A 21065-nucleotide genomic window follows, 5' to 3' on the forward strand; every position below is an offset into this window, starting at 1 on the left:
TGCTTGAATAAAAAAACTAGACAAAGTAACTCCCGAGTGGCGCAGTGGTCTAAGGCAGTGCTAGAGGCGTCACTACAGACCCTGCTTCGATCCCGGACTGTATCACAACCGGCCGTGATCGAGAGTCCCAAAGGCTGGTGCACAATTGGCCCAGCGTCGTCTGGGTTAGGGGAGGGTTTGGCTGTGGTAGACAGTACTTGTAAATGAGAATTTGTTCTTAACTGACTTGCCTAGTTAAAAAAAGGTATAAAAAAACTATGTGATGTCATACAGTAAAAGTGAATTTAGGAAATGCATCAACTACAGAGACTGAAGAGGAGGGGGACCCATAAACCCTGCTTCAATTAATCAGCTTTCAGTCACCCCCAAGAATGAAGTGGGAGACAAATCCATTTCCTCCTTCTAGTCAGGCCTCGCACAGCTTCCCCACATACTTCGCTGGAGCATTTTACTGTTAGTCTACACCTGATGTTTATGAAGCATGGGACAAATAAAATGTGTTGTGATTTTATCACGGGTGATCTCGTTGAAGAGGAGATCCAGGAGCCTGTCAACATAGCCTGTAATGTTTTTGAAAAGGGAAATGTTAGTTAAGTGGGAAGTGAATTTAACTTCCTTTTATTTACTGTTCTGAGATGATGCTTCAATTCGTTGATGTAGTGATCTACTCATTCTACAATGTTTCCTTGAGTTTTTGATGTATTCAATTTTAAATATGCAATATTTGGTTCTGTACTTTTTTGTGAAACTTTTCAATGTTTCTAATTAGACTTTTTTTGTGCCTGAAATGCTCAATTAATGCAGATTTGAAACGAATAACTATGACTTACAGTATGATGGGTCTGTCTTCACAGGCTTCACAGCATTTCCCCCCTTCTTGCCTTGGGAAAGATGATTTTGTATCACATCATTCCTGCTGCAGTTGCCTGGGAAGCTGTGCAGACAGAGAGATGTTGATTTTTCTAAAATGTCTATCATTACAGCTTGATGAAATTGGAAAGACAAAAGATGGAAAGTGAAATAATATTCCCCCTTATCATCATGATTAGTCCCAATGACACAAGCTACATCAACTGTAAAAAAAAAAATTAAAAAAAAAAAAAAAATGGAATGGCAAAATATGATTTTCAGGGATAAATTACAAATACTACACACACACACACAACCCCTTTTGTGGACAACATTATTTTGTGTCAGCTGTGTGCTGGCAGCTCTAAGACTCAATGTTGGAGTCTTAGGGATGAAGGAACAAAAACCAAATAGTGACTATCAGGTGTGTTATAGAAAATATACAGTTCACAAGTCAAAGCAGTCACAGCCACAGTTGCATTATCTAACGTGATCCCCCCCAAAATGTTGGCTACTGTGTCACACTCATCAAACTCTGGTACTTACATTATGGTCAGTGCTTGCAAGATCCACTGGCAATGATGCATCCGTCTTCAGGATTAGCTTCCTGGCAAGACCCATCGAATGTTCTCCTGCCAAGACCCATCGAATGTTCTCCCCAAATTGATAAAGCAACTTCGCTCGAAATGTGCACTGGACACGCGTGCCATGATCGTAATTTTCAGTCATCCCGTCCACCGTAAGCTAGCTAAGAAATGAAAAGCAACCACTGCTGTTGGATGTCTTCCTTCTTTGGGAAATAGTTTAAGGTTAATGTTACACTATGTAAGGTTCATTTTACACAAATTTTACACTAGTTACGACACAGTGTGCTTTTGCCGGCATGCTGGTAAGTAGCTTGCTACTGTAGCTAACAGTCATACCACAGATGAAAGGTTAGCAGTATCTTTGGTCGTACCTTCCGCTCGAGCTAGCTACTAGTAGCTAGCTTAAGGTTTGTAAACAAAGCCAAAGCAAAGCGTAGGGGCACATGAGATGACGGTTTTAAGGTGGTACATATTTAAATGAATTCAGATAAGATGCTACCATTGCCTTATTAAATTTCCGGCTTTATGTGATGTTGCATAAAGCCGGAAGTAAATCCTTGACAATGCCTGCCTCCTAAATCCAAGTCTTTGACACGAGGGGAGAGGACCAGTAACTTTATGATCAAACATTCTCAATGTACAGTACCAGCTACAGTAAATTTTCATCCTTGTGTAACAGTATAACTTTAGTACGTCCCCTCGCCCCGACCCTGGCGCGAACCAGGGACCCTCTGCACACATCAACAACGGTCGCCCACGAAGCATCGTTACCCATCGCTCCACAAAGGCCGCGGCCCTTGCAGAGCAAGGGGCGACACTACTTGTAGGTTTCAGAGCAAGTCACGTAACTGATTGAAACGCTAGTAGCGCGTACCCGCTAACTAGCTAGCCATTTCACATCCGTTACACTCACCCCCCTTTTAAACCTCCTCATTTTCCGCAGCAACCAGTGATCCGGGTCAACAGCATCAATGTAACAGTATAACTTTAGTACGTCCCCTCGCCCCGACCCGGGCGCGAACCAGGGACCCTCTGCACACATCAACAACGGTCGCCCACGAAGCATCGTTACCCATCGCTCCACAAAGGCCGCGGCCCTTGCAGAGCAAGGGGCAACACTACTTGTAGGTTTCAGAGCAAGTGACGTAACTGATTGAAACGCTAGTAGTGCGTACCCGCTAACTAGCTAGCCATTTCACATCCGTTACACTTGGGTCACTCTACTTTGAACTGGTTTCCACAAAAATATCATCCAATTTGATTTAAAAAAACACTATGGATAAGTACAAACTCATTCACAATTCAGGTGCTCTACATACTTTCTAATGAAGATCTGCGTGATCTGGTTTAGTGCATGCGTTCACAACTGTCCCAAGCCAATGCATGTGTACGGAAATTAAGTGATTTTTGGTTTGCTGTGGGTTATAAGAGGTAACTAATAGGCCCAAGAGAACGTGATTGACAGCGAGCTCTACTCTGAAAACAACAGCAGTAAATAAAGATGCTTGTTTTCTTAGCCTCCCTCATCGGTCTGCACTGCTCTGTCCCTCACCGCAACGTGCCCAGCAGCACGAGTCCCCTCCCCACAACATGTTTTGTTTAATTTCCTCTGAGATGTTTTCTCTACAGCCGTGACGGTGGTAGTGGGCTCTTTACTGCTGTCAGTCAGTGAAGTCTGGTTTGGGCCCCTACCGGCCCCCGTAGACCCTACCAGACTCCACCAGCCCCTATACAGGCCTCCACCAGCCCCTACTGGGCCCCACTGGACCCCACCTAAGGTACCATTTGGGACACAGCATCATGCTGATAAATCAGGGCAGTAATTCAATGGGTGAATATTGGGTGAATATGGGTGAATATTATCATATATATGCCACTGTCTGGAGATGGAATTTATGGAACTGAAGGACCACTTAGATTTACTTCCAGATAGTCATGAAAAAGCTTCTCAGACACTTTTCAACAGTTGGTAAATAAAATACCTTTGCATCTGACTGAAAGTGCACTGAGACTTTCTCCAGTTTTGCATTTTGCCTCCAGCACCTCCTGCACCACTATTCTGTTTTGGGTGTGGGTAGATTATGGTTTGTGCCTATTATGGCTTGTTAAATTGAATATGGGACCAACAATATTAATTTACCATACTATTTTATAATGTGTCTTATCACATATTGAGCGTTGTTTTAATTGTTGGCTATATTAGCATATTATTAGGCTTATTGTAGTATTTCATTAAAACTGCTGGCCTGCTGTGTCTTGGATATTCGTTTGGAAAGGTGTCAATAAAATATGTTTTAAAAAATATATATATATATACCTACCAATGGGTAACGCAAGGAAGAACGGCAGCCAACAAAGCGTAAACATGCCAACCACGACTCCCAACGTTTTCGCTGCTTTCTTCTCCCGGGAGAATTTCAGAAGTTTCACCGTTAGGGAGCTCCTTGCCTGGTTTGCACGGCCCTTCCCAGTGCTGCTGCTGTCATCCTGCACCTGAGATCCCTTGTGGATCCTGAGCGTGAGCTCACTCGTGTTCATCCTCTCCCTCATCACCCCGGCCTCCAAGTTCTTGGTGGTGCGTTTGGCGACCACATAAACCCTAAAATACATGGACAAGATAACCACCAGTGGTATATAGAAGGAACCGAGGGAGGAAAATAATGCGTAAAACGGTTCCTCGGTGATGAGGCACACAGTGTTGTCCGGCGACGGTGGCTGCTTCCACCCGAGGAGGGGTCCAATGGAGATGACCACCGAGAGCACCCACACCCCAAGCATGGCCAGCAGTGCCCGCTTCTCGGTTACTATGCTCGGATACTGCAGCGGGTGGCTCACCCCGATGTAACGGTCGATAGAAATTACGCACAGGCTCATGATGGACGCTGTGCAGCACAAAACATCCACTGCCGCCCAGATGTCACAGAAGATCCGGCCGAACACCCAGTAGTTAAGGATCTCCAGGGTGGCAGACACCGGCAGCACTGTGGTGCCCAGCAGCAGGTCAGCGATGGCCAGGTTTATAATGAAGTAGTTGGTCGGGGTCCGCAGGTGCCTATTGGTCATCACCGCCAGAATGACGAGGATGTTGCCCACAATGGCGAACACGATGAAAGCCCCCAGGACGAAGCCGAGCGGGATGGCACGGGTAAGGTCCACTTCACCAGGCGACTCTGACAACCACGGCGTCCCCACTGTTGTGTCGTATTGTTCCAATAAGGAATAATTTCCCCATAAATGCGCCGCATCGTCAGTGGTCAGATTCATTTTGACTAAAGAGGTCCTCCATAGCAGGTTTCTAATCACATGGAGCTGTAGCACACGAAAACGAGCAACACCATGCCAAAAATACATTTACTCAATTCGGCCAAGTGTTGTTGGAGAAGTTATCAAGGATTAAAATTCCATTTGCAAACCGGTGCGTTTTCAATTATGAAACCAATTGGATGAAATTGTATGATAATGGTTTTGTCACATCCGTCCACTTGCAGTACAGTCTCGCTTTCTTTGTTTCTCTGCTTTTCCCCTTAACTGTCTGCTTGAAAAGTACGGAGGGGGCGGGTAGTCGTCCCTCTGTTTGCTCCCCGTCAAACCTCACTGATCTGCGCGCAATGCTGAATAGGCTACGGGGGCTCTCTCTTAAACACAGTTTGACTGTATGATTTGGCAGATATACTGACAAACAAAAATGTATAGCTCAATAATAACGCACTAGGAAAAGGACTCTGGCACCGCAGAAAACGCAATGGATTTCTTTGTTGGTTTTGTGGCGAGGTTTATGCATGAAACTTTTCAGGGTTGACCCCCACCACTTCGGATAATGACCTAATGACCTGGTAAAAATATATATAGAGATGCTATATAGACAACAACCTCCTTATGTGACTGTGTACTTACTGCCTATGCCAAGAGGTCTGAAGTTTAATGGCAGGTGGTAGTGCATTTGCAACTTAATTACAGGGTTGCTGGTTCAAGCTCCGCTCTGGCTGTTCCCTCTCAGTATTAACACATACTTTTTAATTTCCTTTTGGGTGGGTAGGCTTAAATTCATTCACACATTTGGCCCAATATGAGTAGAGGATATAAAACACGAGTAAGCTTTCATTCAAGGGTCAACCTAAATACAAACAATTATACCTTTATGTCCATAATAAGAGCAGATACTGTTATGCAACAAATCCCTATTTTTGTTAAATTGTTGTTTCGAACAAATCACTCAGGACATTATCATGTCCATGCGTCTTATGTGTTGTCGACAGACCATTTTGTGGGGAATAGCTGTCTGATCTAAAAATGGTTTAGTTCAAATTTGTCTTGGGATCTATGTTTTCAGTAGGGATTATTCCCGCAATATCTCCATCTGCCAAGAAACTCCACAATATTCAGGTAATATGAACAATGTTCAGAAATAAATGATCTAAAAGTATATCACTACATATCCTAAACTGGATTGTAGTGGTTGGTAGACTTTCCACTTGGCATCATGCTAGATTTACTATTTTGGACATAAAAAAAGTGAAGTTTTGCTTGCTTTAGAACCCCGAGTGTTGCCAAGTGGAAAGTGCCTCAGGTGAGAACACGGGAGGAAAATGTCACATATTTTCGCCAAAGATTAAATTTTTAATAAGGGTTTAATAGAGCACTGCATGTGCCTCTTGATCTGTCACTTAGTTAAATGGAGCGGAAGCGTTGTCGAGAGTTGAAGAGGATCAATGGCGGAGTTTGGCCTGTGTTTGAAACCATAGAAGACATGTATGCAATGCATAGATGTAAAAATGTATCCCATCAAGACTGATTGGTATCCTGATTGGTAACAGAAGCTGAATATATTTTTCAAACTGGTGAAGTATTAGGCTCTAGGGTGGCATAATGCAAGGATATGCATATTCTTGGTACCATTTGATAGGAAACACTTTGAGGTTTGTGGAAATGTGAAAGGAATGTAGGATAATATAACACAACAGATTTGGAAAAAGATAATACAAAGAAAAAAACAACTGTTCTTTTGTATTTTTTTTTGTACCATCATCTTTGAAATGCAAGAGAAAGGCCATAATGTATTATTCCAGCCCAGGTGCAATTTAGATTTTGGCCACTAAACAGCAGCAGTGTATGTGCGAAGCTTTAGACTGATCCAATGAACCATTTTATTTCTGTTAAAAAATTTCGATCAAGACTGCCCAAATGTGCCTAATTTGTTTATTAATAACTTTTCATGTTACAATTGTGTACAATTTTGTGCACAATTTTTGTATTATTTTACTGTAATAGCTACTGTAAATTGGACAGTGCAGTTAGATGAACAAGAATTTAAGCTTTCTGCCAATATAAGATACAGTTGAAGTTGGATGTTTACATACACCTTAGCTAAATACATTTAACCTGTTGAGGACAGAGGGCGCTGTTTTCACTTTGGGGGAAAATCGTGCCCAATTTAAACGGCCTCGTACTCAATTCTTGCTCGTACAATATGCATATTATTATTACTATTGGATAGAAAACTCTCTCTAGTTTCTAAAACCGTTTGAATTATATCTGTGTGTAAAACAGAACTCCTTTTGCAGCAAACTTCCTGACAGGAAGTGGAAAATCTGAAATCGATGCACTGTTCTAGGGGCTGCCTATTAAAGTCCTTGATATTTATTAGTTTAGATGCACTTCATACGTCTTCCACTAGATGTCGACAAGCAGTGAGAGAATAAATTGAGTGTGTACCTTGATCTGGGCTCGAATTATAGCTCTTGGCATGACGTGTCACCAGTTTCCTGTTTTCTGGAGAGCGCGAGGAGGGACCTGGATTTGCCTTCTGATAAGCTGACGTTATGGACGACTAATATCTCCGGCTTTGATTTTATTTGATACATGTGACAATATCATCGTAAAGTAGGTTTTTTCAATACAGTTTAATCAGATTATTGAAATTTTTTCGTGAGTTTTGCCGTGTTCCGTTCTCTTCTGTTTGTTGACGATGGAGAGATTCGTGCCACTTGGCAAGTGTGCTTGCTAAATCGAGAGGGAAAACGGCCGTTCTAAAACCAAACAACGATTGTTCCCGACAAAGGACCCCTTGTACAACATTCTGATGGAAGATCAGCAAAAGTAGGACCCATTCTATGATGTTATTTCATATATCTGTCGTACATGTGAACTAGTCGTTTGCACCCAGCTTTTGGGTACTCTCTCGCTATACCTAAGCTGGATGTCGTAATGAAGTTATTTTTAGAATTCTAACACAGCGATTGCATTAAGAACTAGTGTATCTATCATTTCCTATACAACATGTATTTTTTAGTTATGTTTATGAATAGTTATTTGGTCAGAATATGTGTGTCAGAAAAAGTGTCAGAAAAATATCTGGACGTTGTGGGAAAAAGATGCTACGTTAGCACAACGTTAGCACAATGTATAACCACTGATTTCAGCTCTAAATATGCACATTTTCGAACAAAACATAAGTGTATGTATAACCTGATGTTATAGAACTGTCATCTGATGAAGCTTATCAAGGTTAGTCAAAATTATATATCTTGCTGGTTTATTCGCTATCACTAACGTGCCTATTGCTATCGCTAACGTGCCTTGATGAATGAATGCGGTAGTGTGGTAGGCTATTGTAGTAAGCTAATATAATGCTATATTGTGTTTTCGCTGTAAAACACTTAAAAAATCGGAAATATTGGCTGGATTCACAAGAGGTTTGTCTTTAATTTGCTGTACACCATCGATTTTTCAGAAATGTTTTATGGTGAGTATTTAGGTATTTGACGTTGGTGTCTGCAATTATTCTATCTACTTTTGGTGCAATTTCTGATTGTAGCTGCAATGTAAACTGTGATTTATACCTGAAATATGCACATTTTTCGAACAAAACATAGATTTATTGAATAACATGTTATAAGACTGTCATCTGATGAAATTGTTTGTTGGTTAGTTTGGTTGGTTCTTGGTTAGTTAGGTTGGCTTTGTGCATGCTACCTGTGCTGTGAAAAATGTCTGTCCTTTTTTGTATTTGGTGGTGAGCTAACATAAATATATGTGGTGTTTTCGCTGTAAAACATTTTAAAAATCGAACATGTTGACTGGATTCACAAGATGTGTATCTTTCATTTGCTGTATTGGACTTGTTAATGTGTGAAAGTTAAATATTTCTAAAAAATATCTTTGTAAACTATGATCAATGTAAACTATGATAATATAATAATTTTATCATAGTTTATTTATTATATAATAATATAATAAATAACAAAATAATGCCAACTCTGGTCTCACATCATAATTTTCACTATTATTCTACAACGTAGAAAATAGTCAAAATAAATAAAAACCCTTGAATGAGTAGGTCATATTTAATATATCCCCATCGCACCCCTGCATCTTAGATTATTCACATAGTACATCTACATAGCCTCTCGTTGATTATCCCATACATATAATAGACTTAGAATAACTTTATTTTGGGGTTATAATATACTATGTTCTATTTAATTCTGTGCATTAACCATGGCCAGCCATCTTGCCAAATCATATTGTCTTGAGGCTTTACACCACCCACGGTATCTATTATATAATCAAAAAATATAGTGTGATAATTTACACCATAACCATGTATATAATAAGGAAAGTTTGACTAAAGAAAAATCCACCCCTGTCGTATGATACACATTTTGTCAATCAATGTAAAACACACTGTAAAAGTCAATAAAACAACCTTTAGAAAATATGCAAATTTTCTCTAACACTAAACATACAAATATACATTTTACAGTTATAAGGAAGGTGAAATCTAATAGTTAGTCAATTTATACACCGAACAAAAATAAACGCAACATTTATGTATCATGAGCTGAAATAAAAGATCCCTGAAATTTTTCCATACGCACAAAAAGCTTTTATTTTTCTCAAATGTTGTGCACAAGTTTGATTACATCCCTGTTAGTGATCATTTCTCCTTGGCCAAGATAATCCATCCACCTAACAGGTGTGGCATATCAAGAAGCTGATTAAACAGCATGGTCATTACACAGGTGCACCTTGTGCTGGGGACAATAAAAGTTCACTCTAAAATGCGCAGTTTTGTCACACAACACAATGTCACAGATGTCTCAAGTTTTTAGGGGGCGTGTAATTGGCATGTTGACTGCAGGAATGTCCACCAGAGCTGTTGGCAGAGAATGAATTGTTAATTTCTCTATCATAAGCTGCCGCCAACATCATTTTAGATAATTTGGTAGTACGTCCAATCGTCCTCACAACCGCAGACCATATTCATGGTGTCGTGTGGGAAAGCCATTTGCTGATGTCAACATTGTGAACAGAGTGCCCCATGGTTGTGGTGGTGTTATGGTATGGGCAGGCATAAGCTAAGGACAACAAACACAATTGCATTTTATCGATTGTCAATTTGAATGCACAAAAATACCGTGACAAGTTCCTGAGGCCGATTGTGAGGCCCATATTTTTCATGGGAATCTGTAATCAACAGATGTGTATCTGTATTCCCAGTCATGTGAAATCCATAGATTAGGGCCTAATACATGTATTTAAATTGACTGATTTCCTCAAATGAACTGTAACAGTAAAATCTTTGCATGTCGCGTTCATATTTCTATTCAGTATAATTTGATAATACAATATTTAGAAAACATACAGTATAATTCATTTCAATATTTCTTCATACAATTTTGTTGAATAGGAAATACATCATATAAAATAGTTTCATATTTTATCATATTTGTACTGTGCGCTGGAGCTTGTGTCCTAAAAAGTGACTACACCTCAGCAATTTATAACTATTTTCACCATCATCTCCGGAACCCCTTCAAAAACATGTAAGGGATATTGACTTGCCCAAAGAGCTTCAGTGCACTTCCATATTTGGAAGAGTTTACGATTCTGAGCGGCCTAACCTCAATCGTATGAATAGTCTTTGTCTTTTTTTTTTAGGGAAGACACAATCCTTTAAAACAACAAAACAATTTTCTGATTATCTTGCTTGGCCACAGGCCTCTTCACAGTACCACATTTTTGTTATGATTATTTCTCCCCCTCTAATTCTGCTAGTCTTCTGTAGTGGACTGACTGTGTCCCTGGAGATTGTGATTGAGCATCAAGTGATGAGAGCCATATGTGTGAGATGGCATGCAGGGAAGAGAGACAGAGAGAGAAAAGGAGCTCTAAGTTGTCACTCATCACCCAGCTTTGCAAATCAAATCAAAATAAATTGTATTAGTCACATGCGCCGAATACAACAGGTGTAGACCTTACAGTGAAATGCTTACTTACGAGCCCCTAACCGACAATGCAGTTAAAAAAAATACAGATAAGAATAAGAAATAAAAGTAACAAGTAATTAAAGAGCATCAGTAAAATAACAATAGCGAGACTATATACAGGGGGGTACCTGTACAGAGTCAATGTGAGGGGGCACCGGCTAGTTGAGGTGATATGTACATGAAGGTAGAGTTATTAAAGTGACTATGCATAGATGATAACAACAGAGAGTAGCAGCAGTGTTAAAGAGAGGGAGAGGGGGGAGGAGCCAATGCAAATAGTCTGGGTAGCCATTTGATTAGGTGTTCAGGAGTCTTATGGCTTGGGGGTAGAAGCTCTTGGACCTAGACTTGGCGCTCCGGTACAGCTTGCCGTGCGGTAGCAGAGAGAACAGTCTATGACTAGGGTGGCTGGAGTCTTTGACAATTTTTAGGGCCTTCCTCTGACACCACCTGGTATAGAGGTCCTGGATGGCAGGAAGCTTGGTCCCAGTGATGTATTGGGCCGTACGCACTACCCTCTGTAGTGTCTTGCGGTCGGAGGCCGAGCAGCTGCCATACCAGGCAGTGATGCAACCAGTCGGGATGATCTCGATGGTGCAGCTGTAGAACCTTTTGAGGATCTGAGGACCCATGTCAAATTTTTTCAGTCTCCTGAGGGGGAATAGGTTTTGTCGTGCTCTCTTCACGACTGTCTTGGTGTGCTTAGACCATGTTAGTTTGGGTTGGGGGCACGTAAAACCTCTGCCTTCTTTTCCGGGGCCATTTTAGCCACCACACATACTGTAGCTCTCTCCATAAACCCTCCTCAACAATCAGAATCCTACACCACTCACCACGCTCATGTTTTGTACATCAGAACACAGCATACATGAGCTCAGCCATAGTGGCATGTAGGGGGTAGGTTAGGGGGGTACAACCTTTGTTTGTAATGTACATTATATTCCGCAACTCAAGACCACATTAGCTTATCTGAGCCAAATCTCCACTTGCTAACCTCTAAACGTTTCAGAAACCTCTATCACTAGCCTCAGATCGCTATGGCAACCACTCTATAACAGCTAAACAATTGAACTATTCCATCCACAGTGAGGAAGCCAGACTTGTGGAACGTCAGAATTTCAAAAGATGACCAAGCCGCTACCTGCCCTCATCCACGTAGACACAAATAATGTAATTATAAGAATGCTGTTCATTGACTACAGCTCAGCATTCAGCACCATAGTCCCTCCAAGCTCATCACCAAGCTCAGGACCCTGGGACTGAACACCTCCCTCTGCAACTGGATCGTGGACTTCGTGACGGGCCGCCCCAGGCGATGAGGTTAGGCAACAACACATCCGCCATGCTGACCATCAACACGGGGGCCCCTGAGGGGTGTGTGCTTAGTCCCTTGCTGTACTCTCTGTTCACCCACGACTGTGTGACCACACAAGACTCCAACACCATCATCAAGTTTGCTGATGATGCAACGGTGGTAGGACTGATCACTGATGACAATGAGGTAGCCTATAGGGAGGAGGTCAGAGACCTGGCAGTGTGGTGCCAAGACAACAACCTCTCCCTCAACGTCAGCAAGACAAAGGAGCTGATCGTGGACTACAGGAAGCAGAGGGGCGAGCACGCCCCTATCCACATCGATGGGGCTGTGGTGAAGCGGATCGAGAGCTTCAAGTTCCTCTGTGTCCGCATCACTAAGGAATTAACATGGTCCACATACACCTACACAGTTGTGAATAGGGCACGTCAGCGCCTCTTCCCCATCAGGAGGCTGAAAAGATTTGGCATAGTGTCACGGATCCCTCCGGAACTTTCATCACGCACACCTGTCTCCTATTCCCACTGATTAGTATTTGTATATATGTGCCCTTTGATTTCCATGGTCTTGTCGATTATTGTTACAATGTCCATTGGTGTGTGTGAGTACCTGTGCCGTGTGTTTTGGGCTTTCGTGCCCTTGTAGATTGCGCAGATGATTACGGGTCTCGTCCCGTGTGTTCATCATTGTTCGCGTGTGTTATTTATTTGAGATATTACTCGCTCTTTTTTGGGGGGTTTCAACCCTGTGTTTTTGTTACGTGTTTGTTTGGTCTTCGTCCCCGTGCCTTTACACGGCACGCCGTAATTTGGGATGAATAAAAAAAACTATTACGCATTTCTTCGGCTGTCTCCCGAATCCTTCATGCCCCCGTGACACATATACCCTCAGAGCCTCAAAAGGTTCTATAACTGCGCCATTGAGAGCATCTTGACTGGCTGCATCACCGCTTGGTATGGCAGATGCAAGGCACCCGAACGCAAGGCGCTACAGAGGGTAATGCATACAACACAGTACATCACTGGGGCTGAGCTCCCTGCCATCTAGGACCTCTGAACCAGGCGTTGTCAGAGGAAGGCCCAGAAAAATTGTTCGATTCCAGCCATATTCCAGCCATAGACCAAGGATCACCAACTTTTTCTAGCTTGAGACCATCTTTTAAATGATGAAACTTGTCACAAGCTACTGCGCTTTCAAATAGGCACTCAATGTATTTTCCAGATTTTTTTTTCTTGGTTTTATTTTTTCGAGGCTTTTGAGTTTTTCACAAAAAATTACAATTATTCATAGATAAACATGACCTCTGATGTCGTGAGTCCATGTCAATGCTTAAATCACATCAGCAGACCATTTTTGAGCGTGGGGGAAAAAAAGGAACATTTTGGATTTTTTGTGTAATACCCCTTTGCTGGTCTAGCGATGTTTTTGCCGATGCATGTCATGACAGAGTTTGCGAAACAAAAGCCTGATTGAAACAAATAATCATGATATAATTCTTCCAGGTCAGCCTACTTTGCAGTTAACATTTCATTGAGAAGGTTTTGGGGAAAGTCTTTCTGTCTGTCAACCCAGAAGACAGTTATATTTAACACTAAATGGCTACATGAACTGAATGATAGACAAACATAGACATACAGGGGCAATACTGCTGGAAATTAATTGGCAGATTAATTGAACAGGTTCTACCCCCAAACCATAAGACTGCTAAACAAGACTGCTAAATAGCTAATAAAATAGCTAGCCGAACTATCTCCATTGACCCTTTCTTTGCACTAACTCTCTTGCACTGGCTCTGTGCACACACACTGCACCCACACAATCTCACATACTTATACATTGACATCCCAACACACACGCACGCTACATACACCACACACACATAGCACACACACGCGCATGCTGACCCACACACACAGAGACAACGTACACTGCTGCAACTGTTTATTATCTATCCTGCTGCCTAGTCACTTTACCCCTACCTATATGTACATACAGTGGCGAGAAAAAGTATGTGAACCCTTTGGAAATACCTGGATTTCTGCATAAATTAGTCATAAAATTTGATCTGATCTTCGTCTAGGTCACAACAATAGATAAACAGTTTGCTTAAACTAATAACACACAAACAATTATATGTTTTCATGTCTTTATTGAACACACAGTGTAAACATTCACAGTGCAGGGTGGGAAAAGTATGTGAACCCTTGGATTTAATAACTGGTTGACCCTCCTTTGGCAGCCATAACCTCAACCAAATGTTTTCTTCAGGAGGAATTTTGGACCATTCCTCTTCACAAAACTGTTTCAGTTCAGCAATATTCTTGTGATGTCGGGTGTGAACTGCTCTCTTGAGGTCATGCCACAACATCTCAATCGGGTTGAGGTCAGGACTCTGACTGGGCCACTCCAGAAGGTGTACTTCCTTCTGTTGAAGCCATTCTGTTGTTTATTTACTTCTGTGTTTTGGGTCGTTGTCCTGTTGCATCACCCAACTTCTGTTGAGCTTCAATTGGAAGACAGATAGCCTAACATTCTCCTGCAAATGTCTTGATAGACTTGGGAATTTATTTTTCCGTCAATGATAGCAAGCTGTCCAGGCCCTGAGGCAGCCCTAAACCATGATGCTCCCTCCACCATACTTTACAGTTGGGATGAGGTTTTGATGTTGGTGTGCTGTGCATTTTTTTTCTCCACACATAGTGTTGTGTGTTCCTTCCAAACAACTCAACTGCAGTTTCATCTGTCCACAGAGCATTTTGCCAGAATTGCTGTGGAACATCCAGGTGCACTTTTGCAAACCTTCTTTTGGACAGCAGTGGCTTCTTCCATGGTGTCCTCCCATGAACACCATTCTTGTTTAGTGTTTTACGTATCGTATTCTCGTCAACAGAGATGTTAGCATGTTCCAGAGATTTCTGTAAGTCTTTAGCTGACACTCTATGATTCTTCTTAACCTCATTTAGCATTCTGCACTCAGCTCTTGCAGTCATCCTTGCAGGACGGCCACTCCTAGGGAGAGTAGCAACAGTGCTGAACTTTCTCCACATTTAGACAATTTGTCTTACCGTGGACTGATGAACATCAAGACTTTTAGAGATACTTTTGTCACCCTTTCCAGCGTTATGCAAGTCAACACTTCTTAATCATCTGAGATCTCTTTTGTTCGAGGCATTGCTCACATCAGGCAATGCTTCTTGTGAAAAGCAAACTCAAATTTTGTGAGTGTTTTTTATAGGGCAAGGCAGCTCTAACCAACATCTCCAATCTTATCTCATTGATTGGACTCCAGGTTTGCTGACTCCTGACTCCAATTAGCTTTTGGAGAAGTCATTAGCCTAGGGGTTCACATACTTTTTCCAATGTTTAAATTATGTATTCAATATAGACAAGAAAATGACAATAATTTGTATGTTATCAGATTAAGCACACTATGTTTGTTTATTGTTTTAAGTTTTTCACTGTGTATTTATTCCCTTGTGTCACTATTTCTATTACATTTAACATTTTTAGCTTGACTCTGTATTGTTTGAAAATGTCATATAAGTAAGCATTTCATGTTAGTCTACACCTGTTCTTTACGAAGCACGTGACAAATGCATTTTGACTTGATGGAAGTTGGATACATAGTTTGTGCTCTCCAGGGATAGACATTGTGGGTCCTGTTGAATGTTTCTGTGTTATAGAATGACTCGAGGTGACAGACTATATTTTGAGAGGGAAATGCGAATTACTAGAAGTCCAGCGTCCCGGAGTCGCCTCTTCACTGTTGACGTTGAGACTGGTGTTTTGCGGGTACAATTTAATGAAGCTGCATAAAACTAGACACTCAACTGTCCTTAGCCTCTTGCTCAGTTGTGCACCGGGGCCTCCCACTCCTCTTTCTATTCTGGTTAGAGCCAGTTTGCACTGTTCTGTGAAGGGAGTAGTTCACAGCGTTGAATGAGATCTTCAGTTTCTTGGCAATTTCTCGCATGGAATAGCCTTCATTTCTCAGAACAAGAATAGATTGACGGGTTTCAGAAGAAATGTATTTGTTTCTGGCCATTTTGAGCCTGTAATCAAACCCACAAATGCTGATGCTCCAGATACTCAACTAGTCTAAAGCAGGCCAGTTTTATTGCTTCTTTAAACAGCACAACCGTTTTCAGCTGTTCTAACATAATTCCAAACAGGTTTTCTAATGATTAATTAGCCTTTTAAAATGATACACTTGGATTAGCTAACACAACATGCCATTGGAACACAAGAGTGATGGTTGCTGATAATGGGCCTCTGTATGCCTACGTATATATTCCATAAAAAATCTGCAGTTTCCAGCTACAATAGTCATTTACAACATTAACAATGTCTACACAATATTTCTGATCAATTTGTTGTTATTTTAATGGACAAAAAATAGCTTTTCTTTCAAAAACAAGAACATTTCTAAGTGACGCCAAACTTTTGAACGGCAGTGTATGTCAGCAGTATTATATACTGTAGTTCTTTAACCTTGCACTCTTTTGTTTCCTGATTAGAGATCTAAAACGTCTATAGGGATTATCGGGGATTTCTCCTTATCCTAACCTATCCCCGACAGGATCGGTGGTCATGTAGGAAAGGAGATAAGGAAAGAAAAACGGTTATGACAATTGGCACCAAGCCAATGCTCTCTTAACGTATTGATGTTCATCTTCCCTAGTTCGCCAGTTTAATATCGATTCTGGACCTGTCAATCACAGGTGTTTTAGGCGTTTAAAGGTCCAGAGAGACGTCTCAGGTTTCTGTTCCAAAATTAGCAGTTAAGACCTTCTCTAATTAACAGAGGCTACGTTCCAAATGGCACCCTTTATGGTGCATTACTTTTGACCAAAGCCCTATATGCCTCGGTCAAAAGTAGTGCACTATAAAGGGAATACGGTGCCATTTGGGTGCAGACAGGACGTTCTCATCACATTAACAGCTCCATATTAACTTCCTCCCAGAGGCCCTGTTGTTGCCACTTTTCAGAACAGAGGGAATACCATCATCTCTGGCTTCTCTGTCTGCTCAGCATGCACACTTCAGGGAGACAATAATTACTCCTGTCCGTCTGTCTGTCTGTCTCGCTTCTCTTTGTCCCTTTTTCCAACTCTCTCATTTGCTCATTTTGTCTTTCACAGAGTTTATCTAAGATTATATGGCTATTTAACAATTAGAACCACTTGTATTTGAGTTTTTTTGGTTTCTAAGAGTCCACTAGTAATGAACTGTTGATGACCGCTGTGAAGATGTGTTGAAAACAACTGGGACCTGCTGTGGAGTGGAGGGTTAGCTGGGACCAGTGCCTTGGATCAAATTAAAGACAGCCTTGTCCTATTGATTTCATCATGGCTTTAGGGAATCTGAGGCTATGAATAATGAAGGAGGTTGACCAGGAAAATAAGTTAAATCATGTTGTTTTCTTGCCACTGTGCCAGAGAGGGCTGAAAGGACACCGTAGTGTTTTGGCTGCTGAGGAATATGGATGAATGGCTTTGTTATTGGTAATGGGGCTTGATGACCAAAAGGGAAAGAGAGATACTGTGAAACCCTGTCTCCCTGCCTATTCTTCTGCCTGACTGTCCTTCTGTGTCTCTCTGATACACACAAACACACACGCAACGTTCCTCTCTCCTCCTCTCCCGCCTTCTCTCTGTCCATTGGGGATAAGGTATCACGGCAGCCCACGCGGTGACAGTCACAGCCCATACAGTTATGTACTGTACATCATGCCACCGGCTATTTACTACCGAACATCAATATGAAACATTCTGGCTACTGGGTGATTTCTGCCTCTTTCTGCTCCAGAATCAAAATGCAAGGCTGGCACAGTCTGAAGCACAATTTATATTTGAAGAGAGAGGGGGACGGGGGGGGGGGTGGGCAGAAGTGAAAGGGAGGCCCAGCCACTCAAATTTGCTAAAGGCCCAGTTTTCTCCTTGAGAGTAAGCATCTCTGTGTGTTGTAAATGGGATGGACCGCAGCCAGCAGGGGGTACAGGTTTGCATGCCTATCAGGGTGAATGCCTGCATGTGCCTGGGCTGGCTTATGGCTGGGGAAGAGGGGTTGTTGGACGAAGGGCTACGTCTGGCAGGCACACAATCCGCTCACAGCAGGCTGCTGAGCTGAATGCTTTAGCTCAATTCATTAGATTATTGACTTCCTGGCTTTCTGAGAGTTGGGCTTTTATCTATTATCTGTTGGGTCATGGTGATTAAGAGTTCTGACTTCGTGGTCCATAACTGTGTGCTATGTGCTCTATAAAATAGGCCAGGTTCAATGACACTGTGTTTACTGAAAACATCCACATACCATACTGCAGCTACTTTCCTTCTGGTAGACTGCTCTTAAAGCAGCCCCCCCCCCGCACCTCTCTGATTCAGAGGGGTTAGGTTAAATACGCAAGACACATTTCAGTTGAATGCATTCAGTTGTACAATTGACTAGGTATCCCCCAATTTCCCCTTTCTCATAGACACACATCAAGAATGTAGCATATTAACCTCTATAAACCAATATAAAGTTTGTCTAAGATGAAGAGGTAATTTTCCATAGACAGAGAAAAGAGTAATGGTAGGGTGGTAGTACATTTAATATTTTGTTATCGATGATTAACAATCTCTACCATGAATTTATGATTTTTATTCTGAATCCCATTAACTGTTGAAGATGCAGCAGCTATTCTTCCTGGTGTCCACACAAAACGAAGGACATGACAAAATACAGAACACTGATGGACGGGAACAGCAACACACATTTCAACTAAGAACAATACAACTATTAAAGCATAATAATAAAGTAGAAATCCGCAGGTCTTGGGCGACCCTATGCCGACCCACTTCTTCTTGTGTCGTGTTTTCACTTAGAACATAAACAAGGAGGTTGAGCCCTGAACCGCCTTGGGCTGGCCTTCTGGGCCAGGTGTGTCTTTGTGCTAATCCCGCCTACTTGATTGACCCTGCTGCCCCAGAGATGGAGAGGAAGTGAAAGTCACTTGCAACTTGTTACAGCCTCCAGAAACAAAAAGAGCGGATGACGACAACAAGCATCATTCTCTGTTGTTGGATCTGTGTCGCAGGGAACGGATGTTGGAGCAGCCTTAAGGGCAGTAAGTAGCAGGATCAGGTGCAAAATAGTGTCCAGTTTATTAATAGTGAAAGGTGGTTCCCGGTGAATTTCTATTTAACTAGGCAAGTCAGTTAAGAACAAATTCTTATTTACAATGATGGCTTAGGAACAGTGGGTTAACTGCCTTGTTCAGGGGCAGAACGACAGATTTTTTACCTTGTCACCTCAGGGATTCGATCCACCAACCTTTCGGTTATTGGCCTAACGCTCTAACCACCAGGCTACCTGCCACCCACAATGACAAAATTCAATTAATATTTACATAATCTACAAAGGTATTTACAAAATGAACAGACTCTCAAAATACAGGTTTGAATATACAGTGCATTCGGAAAGTATTCAGACCCCTTCGTTCTTCCACATTTTGTTACGTTACAGCCTGATTCTAAAATGGATTAAATAAAAAAATGTTCCTCATCAATCTACACACAATACCCCATAATGACAAAGTGAAAACAGTTTTTTTTCCATTACAAATAAAACCCAGAAATACCTTATTTACGTAAGTATTCAGACCCTTTTCTATAAAACTCGAAATTGAGCTCATGTGCATCTTGTTTCCATTGATCCCCCTTGAGATGTTTCTACAACTTGATTCTAGTCCACCTGTGGTAAATTCAATTGATTGGACATGATTTGGAAATGCACACACCTGTCTATATAAGGTCCCACAGTTGACAGTGCATGTCAGAGGAAAAACCAAGCCATGAGGTCGAAGGAATTGTCCATAGAGCTCCGAGACAGGATTGTGTCGAGGCACAGATCTGGGGAAGGGTACCAAAACATGTCTACAGCATTGAAATACCCAAGAACACAGTGGCCTCCATCATTCTTAAGTGGAAGAAGTTTAGAACCCCCAAGACTTTTCCTAGAGCTGGTCGCCCGGCCAAACTGAGCAATCGGAGGAGGAGGGCATTGGTCAGGGAGGTGACCAAGAACCCGATAGTCACTCTGACAGAGCTCCAGAGTTCCTCTGTGGAGATGGGAGAACCTTCAAGAGGGACAACCATTGTTAAAGATTTTCCAGTCAGCTGGTGATTTTCCAGTATCTATACTGTTTTCCCCGAAGTAGTGAAACAGAATCAATATGGGGTTAATTATTAGACATGTGTAAGACGAATGAAGTCTGAGCCCATGTGAATGTACAGAGCTGGATCAACATAGAGTTAACCATTAGACATGTAAAAAAAGAACGTAAGCAGAATCCATGTGGATTCCCATTACACACGGACATGACATACAAAACATGAAGCTCTGAGACACAAACTTCAAACACAGGAACAAATTACAATATGGAAAACAACAAACTTCTTTCTCATCAGTGTAGCAAGTGTTCATGTGCACCTGAACATCGCATCCACTGGGAAGATTGCAAAATGGCAAATTAATGCATTTAAATATGAAACTGAAATGCGTCACAATGCAACTTGAGCAAACATTTCCTCTAGACATAATTAGCCTTAAGCACAGTAAATACCCCTGCAACTGGCAAAAGAGGAAAAGAACAACAGTATGTACATTTAAGATAAATGAATTACTAGATACACTACATGACCAAAAGCACGTGGACAACTGCTCGTCGAACATCTCACTTATGTAACTGCCTAACTATTATTTGAGATAAATCCAACATTTACTCATGGATCAAGTATCCCTTGTACAAATACACTCACATATAATATCAAAGTGATAAAGTTACCGTTGGGCCTCTAACAGGGTTGACGATAACAGGGTTGACGATAACAGGGTTGACGATAACAGGGCTGACGATAACAGGGTTGACGATAACAGGGTTGAGGTTTTAGGTGAAGATCGGCTATTACTCCTCATGCGGTTAAGAGCATGGGACCACATGGTGTTCATGAAATTAGGAATTATAGATATGTTCCATACATAATGAAAGTTAAATCAAATTCA

The 21065-nt window shown here is 41.7% G+C and overlaps 1 protein-coding gene across 1 annotated transcript in view; it reads right to left on the reverse strand.

Annotated features, from left to right (window-relative positions):
- The window catches only part of LOC129857884 (alpha-1A adrenergic receptor-like), a 35171-nt gene extending 30100 nt beyond the window's left edge, over nucleotides 1-5071 (reverse strand). The window contains exon 1 of the mRNA XM_055926559.1: nucleotides 3758-5071. Within this exon, the coding sequence (XP_055782534.1) occupies nucleotides 3758-4787 (1030 nt within the window). The 5' untranslated portion in view covers nucleotides 4788-5071. The remainder of the gene's footprint in view (nucleotides 1-3757) is intronic.
- Nucleotides 5072-21065: the final 15994 nt, after the last annotated feature.

The sequence above is a fragment of the Salvelinus fontinalis genome, chromosome 6 (assembly GCF_029448725.1).
Source record: "Salvelinus fontinalis isolate EN_2023a chromosome 6, ASM2944872v1, whole genome shotgun sequence".
Classification (NCBI taxonomy): Eukaryota; Metazoa; Chordata; class Actinopteri; order Salmoniformes; family Salmonidae; genus Salvelinus; species Salvelinus fontinalis.